Here is a 15,829-nt window from a genome sequence, read left to right on the forward strand (position 1 = left end):
AAGTGTTTTCACTGGAATGTGCAGCATTTATTACTTGTGTGTTAAGCTTTCCAATTAAGAGTCAACCGAAGATCTGAAGTCATACACGTTGGATCATGCAAAGACAGCAGTGTTCATTCCCTGAAAGATATTAATGAATCAGATGGGATTTTCCAACAAAACTCAGAACTCATGGATCAATTAGTTTTAGCGGGACATGGACCAAACACAGGCATATGGGACTAGTTTGGATGGACATCTTGGTCGACAAGTTGAGCAAGTTGAGCTGAGAAGGGCCTGTTTCCGTGCTGCATGACTCTATGATTCTATGACTCAAAAATAGTGGTTGCATAGACCTCAGCTTCACTAGCTTTTTATTCAGCATTTATTTTTTTAACAATTCCCAATCATTACAGTCACTAGATCATGTAGATTTTGTATCTGGCTAACTGGTAAACTATCAACTGTATATTGCACCTAACATGCATTGCAACAGTGCAATCTGTTGTGTTCAATGGTTCAATAGTACTTTATCATCACATGCACCTAGGTAAAGTGAAATTCCTTTTTTGCTGACAGTTCCATCAACATTTTATTATACACAAGTACAATCACATTTAAGTATAAGAGTGTAAGAATAGGAGATTACAGCGAGGCAGAATATAATAATCGCCATAAAAGCAATAATCTCAGGCTTACTGCCTGTGCCACGCGATAGTGAGAATAGGAATGGAGTGAGGTGGAGGATAAATAAGTGGCTGAGGAACTGGTGCAGGGAGCAGGGTTTCAAGTTTCTGGATCATTGGGACCTCTTCTGGGGGAAGTATGACCTGTACAAAAAGGACGGGTTGCATCTGAACCTGAGGGGAACCAATATCCTGGCGGGGAGATTTGCTAAAATAATTGAGGAGACTTTAAACTAGTACGGTTGGGGGGAGGGACTCAAACACAGATAGCTAACAGGCAGTGTGTGAGGCAGGAGGCAGAAAAGGGAAACACTCAGACCCAATATGTAGGAGAGAAAGAAGGGAAAAGAAATAAACTGAGAATAAGAAATGATGGGTCCCTTAAATGTGTATATTTTAATGCTAGGAGCATTGTAAGAAAGGTGGATGAGCTTAGAGCCTGGATTGACATCTGGAAGTATGATGTTGTGGCGATCAGTGAAACATGGTTGCAGGAGGGTTGCGATTGGCAATTAAATATTCCAGGATTTCATTGTTTCAGATGTGATAGAATCGGAGGGGCAAGAGGTGGGGGTGTTGCATTGCTTGTCAGGGAGGATATCACAGCAGTGCTTTGGCAGGACAGACTAGAAGGCTCGATTAGGGAGGCTGTTTGGGTGGAACTCAGAAATGAGAAAGGTTTAGCAACACTTATAGGGGTGTATTATAGACCGCCAAATAGGGAACGAGAATTGGAATAGCAAATATGTAAGGAGATAGCAGATATTAGTAGTAAGCACAGAGTGGTGATTGTGGGTGATTTCAATTTTCCGGAAGATTGGCGCATTGCGCATGATGTGCCCTTGTTTAAAAAAGGTTCTAAAAGTAAACCTAGCAATTATAGACCTATTAGTTTGACGTCTGTGGTGGGAAAATTAATGGAAAAGATACTTAGGGACAATATATATAATTATTTGGATAATCAAGGCCTGATTAGAAACAGTCAACATGGATTTGTGCCTGGAAGGTCATGTTTGACTAATCTTCTTGAATTTTTTGAAGAGGTTACCAGGGAAATTGATAAGGGCAAGGCTGTGGATGTTGTCTATATGGACTTCAGTAAGGCATTTGACAAGGTTCCACATGGAAGGTTGATTAAGAAGGTTAAATCGTTGGGTATTAATAGTGAGGTTGCAAGATGGATTCAACAATGGCTGAATGGGAGATACCAGAGGGTAACGGTTGACAATTGTATGTCAGGTTGGAGGCCAGTGTCTAGTGGAGTACCCCAAGGATCTGTGTTGGGTCCACTGTTGTTTGTCATTTACATTAATGATCTGGATGATGGTGTGGCAAATTGGATTAGTAAATATGCAGATGATACTAAGATAGGTGGAGTAGTTGATAGTGAGGTAGATTTTCAAAGTCTACAGAGAGACTTGGGCCTTTTGGAAGGGTGGGCTGAAAGATGGCAGATGGAGTTTAATGCTGATAAGTGTGAGGTGCTGCATTTTGGTAGGACAAATCAAAATAGGACGTACAGGGTAAATGGTAGGGAATTGAGGAATGCAGTGGAACAGAGGGATCTGGGAATAACTGTGCATTGTTCCCTGAAGGTGGAATCTCATGTGGATAGGGTGGTGAAGAAGGCGTTTGGTATGCTTGCCTTTATAAATCAAAGCATCGAGTATAGAAGTTGGGATGTAATGTTAAAATTGTACAGGGCATTGGTGAGGCCGAATCTGGAGTATGGTGTGCAGTTCTGGTCGCCAAATTATAGGAAGGATGTCGACAAAATGGAGAGGGTACAGAGGAGATTTACTAGAATGTTGCCTGGGTTTCAGCACTTAGGCTACAGAGAGAGGTTGAACAGGTTGGGTCTTTATTCTTTGGAGCGTAGAAGGTTGAGGGGGGACTTGATAGAGGTTTTTAAAATTTTGAGAGGGACGGACAGAGTTGACGTGGGTAGGCTTTTCCCCTTCAGAGTGGGGAAGATTCCAACAAGGGGACATAGCTTCAGAATTGAGGGACAAAGGTTTAGGGGTAACATGAGGGGGAACTTCTTTACTCAGAGGGTTGTGGCTGTATGGAATGGGCTTCCGGTGGAAGTGGTGGAGGCTGGCTCGATTTTATTATTTAAGAGTAAATTGGATAGGTATATGGATAGGAGGGGATTAGAGGGTTATGGTCTGAGTGCGGGTAGATGAGACTAGGTCAGGGAGAATGGTCGGCGTGGACTGGTAGGGCCGGACAGGCCTGTTTCCATGCTGTAGTTGTTATATGTTATATGTTATATTATATGTTATATGTTTCTGGCACTATCTTGCATCCATCAAGTTACAAATTCTTCACAATGTAGTCTTAACTTAAAGGCCCGTTGTCTTGGCGGCGGCACTGGGTTGAATTGCAGGGGTCAACCTGGCCTGAAGATGATGTTGGTGACCTCCATAACTGCTCTTTATACTCGCCAAATCAATTAATTCCCATATTGTATTCCTTGAATCTAGTGCACTCTCAATGGATGAATTTAGGATAAGGCAACAGTGTCATTGAGAGGGGTAAAAAAGGAACAGAGGAGCATATGGACAAGAGGTAGTCACTGCACACTGTTTCCTCATTTAATTAGGTCTAATTCGAAGGCTGTGACTGCATGAGCTGAACTTTCTCGTTAGATTAAATAGTTTCTCACTCAGTACCAAATGATAGAGCATGTATAGGTATAGGTTGCCTCCTGACTGCCAGGCTGCGATGAAGCTAATGCCTCAAAATTTTGGGGAAAAAACCCTGCAGGTTATGCAAATCATAGGTGGATCCTGTGGAGAGAGAAACAAAGCTTGTTTCATGCAGTGAGATTATAAACTTTCTCTACAGCTGTTGCCTCATTGAGTTTTTCAAGCAGTTTGCATTTTATCCTGGAGTTCAAGGTTGGAGCAGATCAAGCACGACATGAGAAGAGTCATGCGAGGTGACGCAGTCCAGAATCTTCCAACTATATCTTCCATCAAAGAACTATATAGAGTTTATTGTATCCTGTTAATGTGGACACTGAACCTAGAAGTGATGCCTAACCAGGGCATGACACATCCTGTAAAGAATGTAACTTGTGAAAGCAATCTTGAATAAGAAACAAATACACATGGAGTGCACTTTTTCAAGATAGCAATACCTTCTCCTGACAGTAGAACTATTGTATTGGGGGTAAGCAGGACAAAGGATATGGAGAGGATGTGGTGAGGCAAAGAGTGCAGCATTTGTGCATGGCTGGAAGTTCCCAGAATATATTAAAAAAACAATTTAATTCTCTCCCCAAGTCCAATGGTAACTCAGATAACCAAAATACACCCCCATTGTACTATTTAACATATCATTATGACACTTTGATGTTTTTCTGCAATTCAACCCACTGATCCCCACTACCATTTCCAACTCTGATGATATTAAGCATTTCAAATGCAACAGAAACCTTAAAAGTTTTGATCAAATCACGTTTAACTTCCTGGATGCCTACTTTGTATGATATCTTTTTGTGATTTAATCCTTGGAGTCCAGTTATCAGTTTGATAAATTGAAACTGTGCTTTCTCCAGGACGAACAGACCTTCCCAAGGATTAGTGCTTGGAATACCTTACATGTTCCAGTTGTTGTCCACCAAGGACTTGAGATGGCCAAGGCAAAGTTAACCCATGAACCACCTTGGCGTGGAAGAGGACGGGCCAAGTGCTAGAAGATGAGATTAATAGATTGATCCCACTGGTTGGCATGGATGTGGTGGGCCACATGGCTTGGTTCCGAGCATATGACTGATTATACCACATGAGGGAAATAGGAAGGGTATTTTGAGTAAGGCAGGGAGGGTGGGAGCATCAAATAGTTGGCCTGAAGGAACCGTTTTGGTTGGAAAATTTGGTGTCCTGTTTATGTAATGGAAAAAAAAGGAGCTAAATAATTCTCCTCCAAAAGAAAACTGTCCACTAATCAAGACTTTATTCATTCCAAATAATCTTGGAGAAAGTGTAGAGGAGATTTAGTACAATGGTACAAGACATGAGAGACGGGGGTTGTCTTCCTTATAACAGAAAATGCCAAGGGAGATATTACAGAAGTTCATAAAGTCATGGAGAGTTTTGACATAGTAAATAAGGAGAAACTATTGTCAATAACTGAAGACTCTGTAACCATAAGATTCAGAGTTACGACGTTTGACAGAAGAATCAGGAGATGAAGAGCGATACTTTTTATACAGTAAGTTAATTTGATGTAGAATCCACTGCCCGATGGCTTCATCAATTTCTTATCTGATTTCCAAAATGCTCTGTTTTTTTAATCCAGAGATCAGCAATTGGCACTAAAGTAGGTGGTATTATAAACAGTGAAGATGGTTATAAAAAATTACAGCAGGATCTTGATCAGCTGGGCAATTGGGCTGAGGAACGTCTAATGGAGTTTAATGCAGATATGTGTGAGGTGTTGCTTTTTGGGAAATCTAATAAGGACAGGACCTACACAGTGAATGGCAGGGCTCTGGGGAGTGTTGTAGAGCAGAGGGATCTGGGAGTGCAGGTACATAGTTCCTTAAAAGTGGCATCACAGGTAGGTAGGGGTGGCCAAAATCTTTCAGCACATTGGCTTTCATCAGTCAGAGTATTAGATATAGAAGTTGGGATGTCATGTTGCAGTTGGATAAGACGTCAGTGAGGCTACATTTGGAGTATTATGTTAAGTTTTGGTCACAATGTTATGGGAAAGATGTTGTCAAGCTGGAAAGGGTGCAGAGAAGATTTTAGCGGGTGATGCCAGGACTCGAGGGCTTGAGCTATAAGGAGAGGTTGAACAGGCTAGAACTTTATTCCTAGCCTGGAATACCTCACGTTCCAGTTGGGTCCACCACGGACTTGAGATGGCCAAGGCAAAGTTAACACATGAACCACCTTGGCGTGGAAGAGGAGGATGAGGGGTGATCTTACAGAGGTGTACAGGATCTTGAGAGAAATAGATTGGGTAAATGCACAAAGTCTCTTTCCCAGAATAGGAGAATTGAGAACCAGTGGACATAGGTTTAAGGTGAAGGGGGAAAGATTTAATAGGAACCTGAGGGGTAACTTTTTTACACAAAGAGTGGTAGAATATGGAACGAGTTGCCGGAGGAGGTAGTTGAGGCAGGTACTATCATAATATTTAGGAGACATTTGGACAGGTACATGGATAGGACAGGTTTAGAAGATTATAGGCCAAGTGCAGGCAGCTAGAACTAATGTAGATGGGGCATGTTGGTCGGCGTGGGCAAGTTGGGCCGAAGGTCCTGTTTCTACGCTGTATGACTCCATGACTTAATGAAAGGCCAATATTTATTGCCAATCCTTAGGTTCTGTTGCAAAATTAAGAACGAGACGCCATCCAGAATCAATGCTGTGTTGTGTTGCTGCAATTAAGAATTTCATTGTTCTGCTTTGGTACATATGACAATAAAACAGTCATGACTCTTAACTCCTTGCATGTAGGAACCTTAACAACATTTGTTATTTGGATAGGTACATGGATAGGAGAGGTTTAGATGGATATGGGCCAAATGCAAGCAAATGTGGCTCGCTTAGATGGGGTTCTTGGCTGGCATGGATAAGTTGTGCCAAATGGCTTGTTTCCGTACACTATGACCCAGTGACTGGGTCCGTACTTCCACTTAGTGAGGATCCCATACCTCAGGCCACATTCAGTGGACTCAAATCCATTGTTCATCATCATTAAGAGGCAGAAGTGTAAATATAAACAGGTGTTCCTTATTTTAATTTACATCAGTGATGGTTTAGATTAATTAAAAATATAAGAACATGAGCTGCCAATTTTCCTCCTTCAATCTTCTCATCTCCTGTTTCAAATGTAGTGATTCATATTATTGTGCCATGAATTCTCGTAACACTTGTAACCTCATGCAATGCCAGAAGAGCAAAGCTGAGGCCCCTGTGGTGATGAAATCTATTCACCATCACAGGGACCACAAGTCCAATTGTCTGCTTGCTCAAGACTTTGACAAGGATTAATGAGACAATAATTAAAAGTATAACATTGCCCAATTTTCCCCATGATTAACTGGAGAAATAGATGCCAATTAAAGACATTGTGAACTGCAAGTTAACTTTTATAGAAAATGGAAAAACAATTTGGCAGTTAGAAAGTGTACAAGTTCCAAAAACATTCAGTGCTCAAAAAGGTTGAGGAGTCCCATTCAGGCAGAAGGGCCCGTTCCTCCAAACAATTAAATCATAGCTCATTGACTTTTGACTCAATTCTGCCTTCTTTGGATCCATCTGTCTCAAAACAATCAATCAATCTCAACTCTGAAAATCTTAATTGATCCTGGGTTCTGCATGTTATTGGCAAGAGTTCCAGATTTCCATATAAACCCATGTGAGCAATTGTTTCCTGATACCACCTTGGCATAAAGACATATGGGCTACAACACCAGGCATATCTAACAATACAATGTAGCTGCATTCACAGTTTAAGAATAAGGGGGTAGGCCATTGAGGACCAAGATGAGGAAAAACGTTTTCATCCAGAGCATTGTGAATCTGTGGAATTCTCTGCCACAGAAGGCAGTGGAGGCCAATTCACTGGATGTTTTCAAGAAAGAGTTGGATTTAGCTCTTTGGGCTAATGGAATCAAGGGATATGAGGGAAAAAGCAGGAACAGGGTACTGATTTTGGGTGATCAGCCGTGATCATATTGAATGGCAGTGCTGGCTTGAAGGGCTGAATGGCCATGTTAAATAGCAACTCCGTAACACCAACCAATGGATTGAATTGAAGCTCTGCAGTCTTATCACATCTATTTGCGAATATTGGTGAAAAACTAAACAATTAATGGGAAGAGAAGACTCAAAGAATATTCCCAGCGATAATGATGCCAAGGTCCAGCATCGGAGCATTAGAGGCAAGGTTAAAACCATTGCAATCATGCCCAGCCAGAATTGCTGAGTGGTCTTAGCTTCATCTTGAAATCCACATCATTACAGAAACTAGGATTTAATCAATTTAATTCACTGTAGATGTCAAATCACAACAGCGAACACTGGATACAGCTAGACAATGGCCCAGACGTAGTACTGAAGACATGTGCTTCAAAATTAGCTGCCCATCATCCAATACTGCCACATATTTACTGTGGCTGCATGTGTGGTTGTGAGTGACTCACCTGTTAATTCAACAAAGCCAGACCACCAGCTACAAGTCAGGACTATGATGGAATTCCTCCCACTTTTGGTTGGATGAATGCAGTTCCAACAATTTTCAAGGCGTTCCTAAACTTGAGAAGATGCTGTGGATGGGACTTGATCAAGTTGAATATGGAAATGCTGCTTCAAGATGCTGTGGATGGGACTTGATCAAGTTGAATATGGAAATGCTGCTTCCCTGCATTTACTTAGTCATGGGAACATTTTAAATTCCATACCAAATTAAACTAAAATAATGTGCTCAACACATAAATTTAGCAAATGGTACTCATTTAACTTAGGTTAATGTACGCACTTTAATATCATGTCTTGAAAAGTATTGATCTTTGTGTCAAATTTCTCATTTCTTTTTGATCCTGTGTTGGTCAATTGACACAATGAAATGATGGTCTCTCCTAGGCTCCTGATGATGGCTCAGATGTTGTAATTATTTCCCTCAACCCTTTCATGGCTCAAAAGTATATAAATGTTCTCAGTAACTAACACATTCCATCACTCCATTGATTTTTTCCCCCCTTTAGGCTACTCACCAGCTTTCTCCTTTCCCATATTGAGTTCATGTTGGGTTTTGTATCTCTGGTATCGTTGCACCTCATGGCACGGTACAAAACATACTTGGAGCAATTTAAGCATGACCACAGCAAGCAGTTAAGGAACAGGTATCTTAATATCTTTCTAGTTAAATCATTGTCATTGGTTATTCCCTTTGTTAAGTGATTGTACAAGTACTATTTATTAATGAACTGGGATACAGGTACTCACATTTTGTAGTGGTCTGGATGGTGCCTTGGAACAACGCTATAATGATTTGCTTCGGGGCAACCAGATGTTCTAAAAGTTGGAAAATAATCTTGTACCATTTAGTGAACACTAAAAACAAAACTCACCCCACACATAATGCACTCCATTGCTAATAACAACAGTTTCTCTTTCAATATTCACCGCCACTTCTAAGTCACAAGGCTGCTTGGCTAACTCGTTGATTCCCACATCACTTCCAGAAGCTGGAAAGAGTGAGGAGATGATTTAAAGCCAGATAGAGTGCAGAGAAGATTTACAAGGATATTGCCAGGACTTGAGGGGGTGAGCTGTGGGGAGAGGTCGGGCAGGCTAGACTTTATTCATTGGAGCGAAGGAGACCGAGGGGTGATCTTATCTATATATAAAATGATCATTTGTTTGTTTGTTTGTTCCTGAACTACAGCCAAAGTGGTACATGATAGCATGACAATTTTAGGCCCACCTTACTCACCGTCGTCCCTTTGGTGTTAATGGAAGAAGTTTGCTTGAAATCGGTGTTATATTTTTAAAGTTATTCACATTTCACATTTAAATCTATCGCCTAGGGAGGGAGGGGGAGAGGGGTGGAGGGGGGGGGAAGGAGGGAAGGGGGGAGGAGGGAGGATAAGGAGGGGTTGAGGGGGGTGGGGGGGGTGGAGGGGAGGGGGGAGGAGAAAGGGGGGAGGGGAGAGGGGAGGGGAGGAGAGAGGGGGGGAGGGGAGGGGGGAGGAGAGGGTGCTGCACCAATGCAGGAGAGGTTTGGGCCCAACGAGTCCACTTGGTCTAGTAGATATATAAAATCATGAGGGAAGTAGATAGGGCGAAGGCACAGAGTTTTCTTTACCCCGGATAGGGGAATCGAGAACTAGAGGACATTTATTTAAGGTGAGAGGGAAAGATTTAATACAGACTTGAGGGGAAACCTTTTCATTCAGAGGGTAGTGGGTATATGGAACGAGCTGCCAGAGGAGGTAGTTGAGGTATTACAACAGCATTTGAAATACACTGGGACACATACATGGACAGGAAAGGTTTAGAGGGATACGGGCCAAACCTGGGCAAATGGGACTATCTTGAATGGGGTATCTTGAACGAGTTGGGTATAAGGGTCTGATTTTGTGCTGTATGGCTCGATGACTCCAAACAATCTACTCCAATTGGTAAATTGTTGAGCATCCTTCTAAGTATCGGTGGGAATATTGTGCAATGTACAGAACATGATTCTGAACCCATTTTGTTGTGTACTGAAGATCTGACTCAATTAAATTATTCTTACTTGATTTTAATACTACTATGATTTTCATCAATGATGTGAATTTAAATATTGGGGATGTTACTAAGGTGTTTGTTTGTTTGCAACACAAAAATGATTATTTTATTTGCTTCTGAGAAAGAAAATAGTGAAATGCAGGAAGACAAAGTGGGGAGTAAAATGGATAATAGAATTCATCTGGAAAATTGTGGAATCTTAATTTTAAGTGGGCAAAGGAATCTGAAATAAACCGTAGGAAACTGAGAAGTGCAGAAGAACATTGGGTTCCTGGAGTATGTGTGCACAGATCCCTCATGTATGAGACAGACAGATAAGGTGGTTAAAAAAGCGGAATGGATATTCTTTTTATTGGCCTATGCAGAGATTACAAGGTTTGGGTCATTATCTATAAATGTGCAAAATGCTTATTTGACCAACATTAAAGTATCATTTACAGATGTGCCGTCATGTTGGTGAAAGGATGGGCTTTATGGGGTTGTTGCTAAGACAGGGGAATTTAAGATGCAAGAGGTTGGCTAGCCGGGATTTGATGTTTTTCGGAATGAAGGAGGTTAAAGGGAGATTTAGCTGATACGTAGAAGCCGGAGTAAAGTGAACAGTGACGATCAATTTCACTCAATAGGGAGATAACTAATTGGGGTACAGAAATGAGAGGCAATTGGTAGAAAGATAAATGGGGCAATGATCCTTATTCTGTGTTGTATGACCCTATGATTGTGAATGTGAGAACTCCAAAACCATGAGTCGATGTCACATCCCAGTGCACTGTGAGGGAGATGAGGAGTATGTGCGATAAGGCTACACAAGCTCAGGATGTGTTCGGGTTCAAATGATTTGAATAAGGTACTGAATAGGAACGATTATCCGACAAAGATAAATGAAGAAACTGAGCAAACAACTTGGGTGCCAAGACTAGATGTTGGCATGTAGAACTCCACGGTGGCAGTTTGTTTCCAGTGATCTTCCACATGGGAAGATATTGTGGCTGAGGACATCTTCTGGCATGATGACTCATGCAAAACAATTCACAAAGGCTGAGTTGAACTGACTTGTTCATGTAAATATAAGACAATAACTGCAGATGCTGGTACAAATCGAAGGTATTTATTCACAAAATGCTGGAGTAACTCAGCAGGTCAGGCAGCATCTCAGGAGAGAAGGAATGGGTGATGTTTCGGGTCAAGACCCTTCTTCAGATCAGATCAGAGTGAATAATATACTCTTGGTTTGGGGAAAGACAGGCTGCTGCAGAGGCAGAGATGGACAATGACGGAAAGATGAGAGCTATCATAGACAGATATAAATAGAAGCACTTGAAGTGTACTCTGCAGAAAGCAAATAAAAAACAAAATTCAGATACTGGGAATTTAAAATTCAGTCATAGAGTTGTACAGCACAGAATCAGGCCCTTTGACCCAATTTATCCATGCTAACTGTGATCTGCACTAATCTCATTTGTTGGCCTTAGGCTCATTTTCTATCCAACCACCTGTTCCAAATGCCTTTGAAACAAGGAAACTATCTGCTTTATCCACTTTCTCTGACCACCACTGCCTGTGTGAAAATCTTACCCCTCAGAACTCCATTAAGTTTCTCCATTCTCACCTTAAACCTATAGATTCTTGTGTGAGACTCTACACTGCAGGAAAAAAAAGTCAGACTATCTAACCTATCATTGCCCCTTATAATTTTACAAACCTCTGTAATTTTATAAACCTGTCTCCAGTATGAATAATATAAGAAAATAACTGCAGATGCTGGTACAGATCGATTTATTCACAAAATGCTTCAGACTGAAGAAGGGTCTCGACCCGAAACGTCACCCATTCCTTCTCTCCCGAGATGCTGCCTGACCTGCTGAGTTACTCCAGCATTTTGTGAATAAATCCAGTATGAATAAACCTGGGCAATCCAACTTTCCTTATAATATATAGTATAAGAAAATAATTGCAGATGCTGGTACAAATCGATTTATTCACAAAATGCTGGAGTAACTCAGCAGGTCAGGCAGCATCTCGGGAGAGAAGGAATGGGTGACGTTTCGGGTCGGGTCTGAAGAAGGGTCTCGACCCGAAACGTCACCCATTCCTTCTCTCCCGAGATGCTGCCTGACCTGCTGAGTTACTCCAGCATTTTGTGAATAAACCAACTTTCCTTATAACAGCAACCCTCCATTCTAGGCAATATTGTGGTGAATCTCTTCTTTCTCAGGCTACCTCATCGTCCTTGCCACGTAGTGACCAGAACTATACACAATACTCCAAGTGTGGCCTGACCAGTGCTGTCCCTTAGATAATTTTCCGACTAATTCCCAATAACTACAAATGTAAGGCTCTCTGGTCAGTCGTTTCCTGGCACATTCCCAACTACCTTATTTGAATACGAGAAATAACATCAGCTACCCACCCATCTTCTGGTACTTCACCCATGGCTAATGAAGGTGCAAAAATATTAATTGGAGCCCCAGTGATCTCCTCCCTTGGAATCTTGGGATAGATCCTGTTGGGCCTGAGGATATATGCACCTTCATGCATGCCAATATTTCTAACACTCCTTTCTTAACATAGTCATGTTTCCCTATATCAGCGTACCCTTCCCCTAATTCTCCCTCCAATACATCTTTCTCCCTGGTGAATACCAATGAGTTATTCATAACCACTCCCTCCATACAAGCGACCTATACCTTCCCCAGCTACTCACTTGTTTCTTATATATTGTAAAAGATGTTGGTATTCTTTAATCCTGCTTGTCAGGGCCTTTTCGTGACCTCTCTGTTACATCCCTTATAAACCTCAGTGGACTTACTCGATACCAAAGGCCTGTAACTGATAAATGCTTCCTACTGAATTCTGATTAAGTCAAGTCAAGTCAAGTCAATTTTATTTGTATAGCACATTTAAAAACAACCCACGTTGACCAAAGTGCTGTACATCTGATTAGGTTCCAATGGAAAAAAAAAAGAAACATACAGTAGCACGCAAACAGTTCACAGCGCCTCCTCAATGAGCCTCAAACGCTAGGGAGTAGAAATAGGTTTTGAGCCTGGACTTAAAGGAGTCGATGGAGGGGGCAGTTCTGATGGGGAGAGGGATGCTGTTCCACATGAAAAAAACCTTCACATGAAAGCAAAAAAATAAAACAAGTCTTCAACCTGTTAACTCAATTTCTCTTTCCACAGATGCTGTCTGACCAGCTGAGTGATTCCAGCATTTTGCGTTTTTACTACAGAAACTAAATTTGAGATTGAGGTAGAAAATAAAGTGTTGGAGGAACTCATCAGCTCAGATAGCGTCTGTGGAGGGAATTGGACAGACAATGAAGAGTCATCTGAAGAAGAGTCCCGACCCAAAAATTTGTTTGTCCATTACCTTCACAGATGCCGTTGAGTTCCTCCAACACTTTGCTTTTTGCACAAGATTCCAGCATCTGCAATTTCTTGTGTTTCCAGGCTGAGGGAGGGTTTATTTTACTGGATCATGCGGTCAGAATGCAGCGGGTCAAATCAGATCCCACAAAAGTGAAGGCAAAGTTGGAAATATCAAGCCTGGTAAATATTGCTGGAATCTATTATATCTTGAGATTTGTCGATGAATTAAGCAAATTCTGCCTTAACCAAGAGAGGTTGTGAATCAGAGGTAACTGACAAGGAAAGATGTTGAATGGTGTTGCATGGACATCCGTGAGCAGGTTGTCCAACAAGTCGAGGTGGTGACAGCAGAGCCAGTATATATATATCTCAATGACAGAGAGTAGATGATACCACAAGCAGAGTGTCAAAAAAGGGCTAGGCCAGTTATTATGCGAGACAACAAATCATAACATTTATTTGAGCAGAACTCCAACAGAAGTTGAGGCATACTGTGCTTAAATCGAAAAGGAACTACTGACTGGGACACTAGAGCTTGAGAGGTTCCAGCAGTACACACCATCCAGTATGGGCGGCACAGTGACCCAAGCAAGGGTGGCATGGTGGCGCAGCGGTAGAGTTGCTGCCCTTACAGTGCTTGCAGCGCCAGAGACCCGGGTTCGATCCCATCTACGGGTGCTGTCTACGGAGTTTGTACGTTCTCCCCGTGACCACGTGGGTTTTCTCCGAGATCTTCGGTTTCCTCCCACACCCCAAAATCGTGCAGGTTTGTAGGTTAATTGGCTTCTGTAAATTGTCCCTAATGTGTAGGATAGAACTAGTGTATGGGTGATCGCTGGTCGATGGGCCGATCGGCCTGTTTCCACGATGTATCTCAAAAACGAAACTAAAACTAAAAAACAAAACGTCTCATGTTCTTTATGCTGTTGCAAGTATATTGTTGGAATAGAAACTTGGATGGAACCTTTATGCAGAAAGCACATTCTATGTTAAGGGGTCATTTAAATTGCGTGACCTGAAGTAGGACAGCTAAAATTAAACCTCTTAGGCGTCACGATGTAATGAGAATTCATTATTCAACTCTATGGAACATTAGGAAGATGAACTTTCCGTTCTATTGAATGGTGAAGCTAAAACACATATAAACAGATTTAAAAGAATCTCAGTGATGTCACACTGTCTCATTGTGGCATAACAGCCACAAGCATCAAGATCAGAGGTCAGAAGGAGTTACAACATGGAGGACAATCAGAACGTAGGTTTGTAAATAGTTCAAAATATTATAAACTTGTGTGAAAGAGAACCTCATTAAAAGGACAAACAAACTATTGATGGGAGCGTGAACGCAACAGCTTTCTTTAATTCCATAAATTTTCATAATTCTTCTGAAGTTTCTCAATGGACTTGGTTCTCCTTATCTTTAACAGCTCCTCCAGTCCCAGGTTTTGTAGCTTCACAACTACTGATCATGTCTGTATCCATCTGTGCTCTTAACCTTTCTGAAACGTCTCTACCTCTCTTGTTATTTAGTATAACAAAGATTGTTCCCGATGTTGGGGAAGTCCAGAACCAGGGGTCACAGCTTAAGGATAAGGGGGAAGTCTTTTAGGACCGAGATGAGAAAACATTTCTTCACACAGAGTGGTGAGTCTGTGGAATTCTCTGCCACAGAAGGTAGTTGAGGCCAGTTCATTGGCTATATTTAAGAGGGAGTTAGATGTGGCCCTTGTGGCTAAAGGGATCAGGGGGTATGGAGAGAAGGCAGGTACAGGTTACTGAGCTGGATGATCAGCCATGATCATATTGAATGGCGCTGCAGGCTCGAAGGGCCAAATGGCCTACTCCTGCACCTATTTTCTATGTTTCTAATACCTATGAGCTGCCTGTCCTTATGGGACTTAACCAAATCACTTTTGTTATTCTTTTCGGAAGATGTCGTCAACATAGAGAGGCTAGCGTTTAATTGCCCTTGAAAAGGTGATAAGCGATTTTCTTGATGCAGGAGGTCTGATGAAAGTACCCGGTAGTGAGTTCCAAGAATTAGATCTGGCGATCATTAAAGAACAGTGATACCTTTAGAGCAGCATATGCCTTGGAAGAGAACTTGTAAGTTATGGCATTCTCATGTGTCTACAACCCTTCTAGGTTGAAGAGTTGGAGACACAAGAAACTGCAGATGCTAGAATCTTGAGAAAAACATGAAGTGCTGGAGGAACACTTCTTTGGATCCCGACCCACCTGGTCTAACCTTTTTTGAGACATCTGCTGTACCATCAACTATTTTCTGTCATTGAGATACATTGACTCTGCTGGGACCACTTTGGATGTCCATCCCACACTGGTCAACATCTTTCTTTGTCAGTTGGTTCTGATTCACTACCTCACCTTGTTAAGGCAGAATTTGCTTAATTCATTGATAAATCTCAAGAAATATTAGATCCCAGCAATATCTGGATTGGCATTTCATCATTGCCATCTTTGCCTTTACCTTTGCGTGGTCTGGTTTAAGCTGTTGAATTGTGACTTCATGATCCTG

At 41.7% G+C, this 15,829-nt stretch overlaps 2 protein-coding genes across 3 annotated transcripts in view; one reads left to right on the plus strand and one right to left on the minus strand.

The window, feature by feature from the left end:
- The window catches only part of ptar1 (protein prenyltransferase alpha subunit repeat containing 1), a 134,711-nt gene that overhangs the window by 62,875 nt on the left and 56,007 nt on the right, over positions 1 to 15,829 (plus strand). The window lies entirely within an intron of this gene.
- The window catches only part of LOC144591177 (cilia- and flagella-associated protein 95-like), a 29,569-nt gene that overhangs the window by 2,604 nt on the left and 11,136 nt on the right, over positions 1 to 15,829 (minus strand). Inside the window, exon 4 of the mRNA XM_078395469.1 lies at positions 8,636 to 8,704. Within this exon, the coding sequence (XP_078251595.1) occupies positions 8,636 to 8,704 (69 nt within the window). The remainder of the gene's footprint in view (positions 1 to 8,635; positions 8,705 to 15,829) is intronic.

Source organism: Rhinoraja longicauda, chromosome 3 (genome assembly GCF_053455715.1).
Source record: "Rhinoraja longicauda isolate Sanriku21f chromosome 3, sRhiLon1.1, whole genome shotgun sequence".
Taxonomy (NCBI): domain Eukaryota; kingdom Metazoa; phylum Chordata; class Chondrichthyes; order Rajiformes; family Arhynchobatidae; genus Rhinoraja; species Rhinoraja longicauda.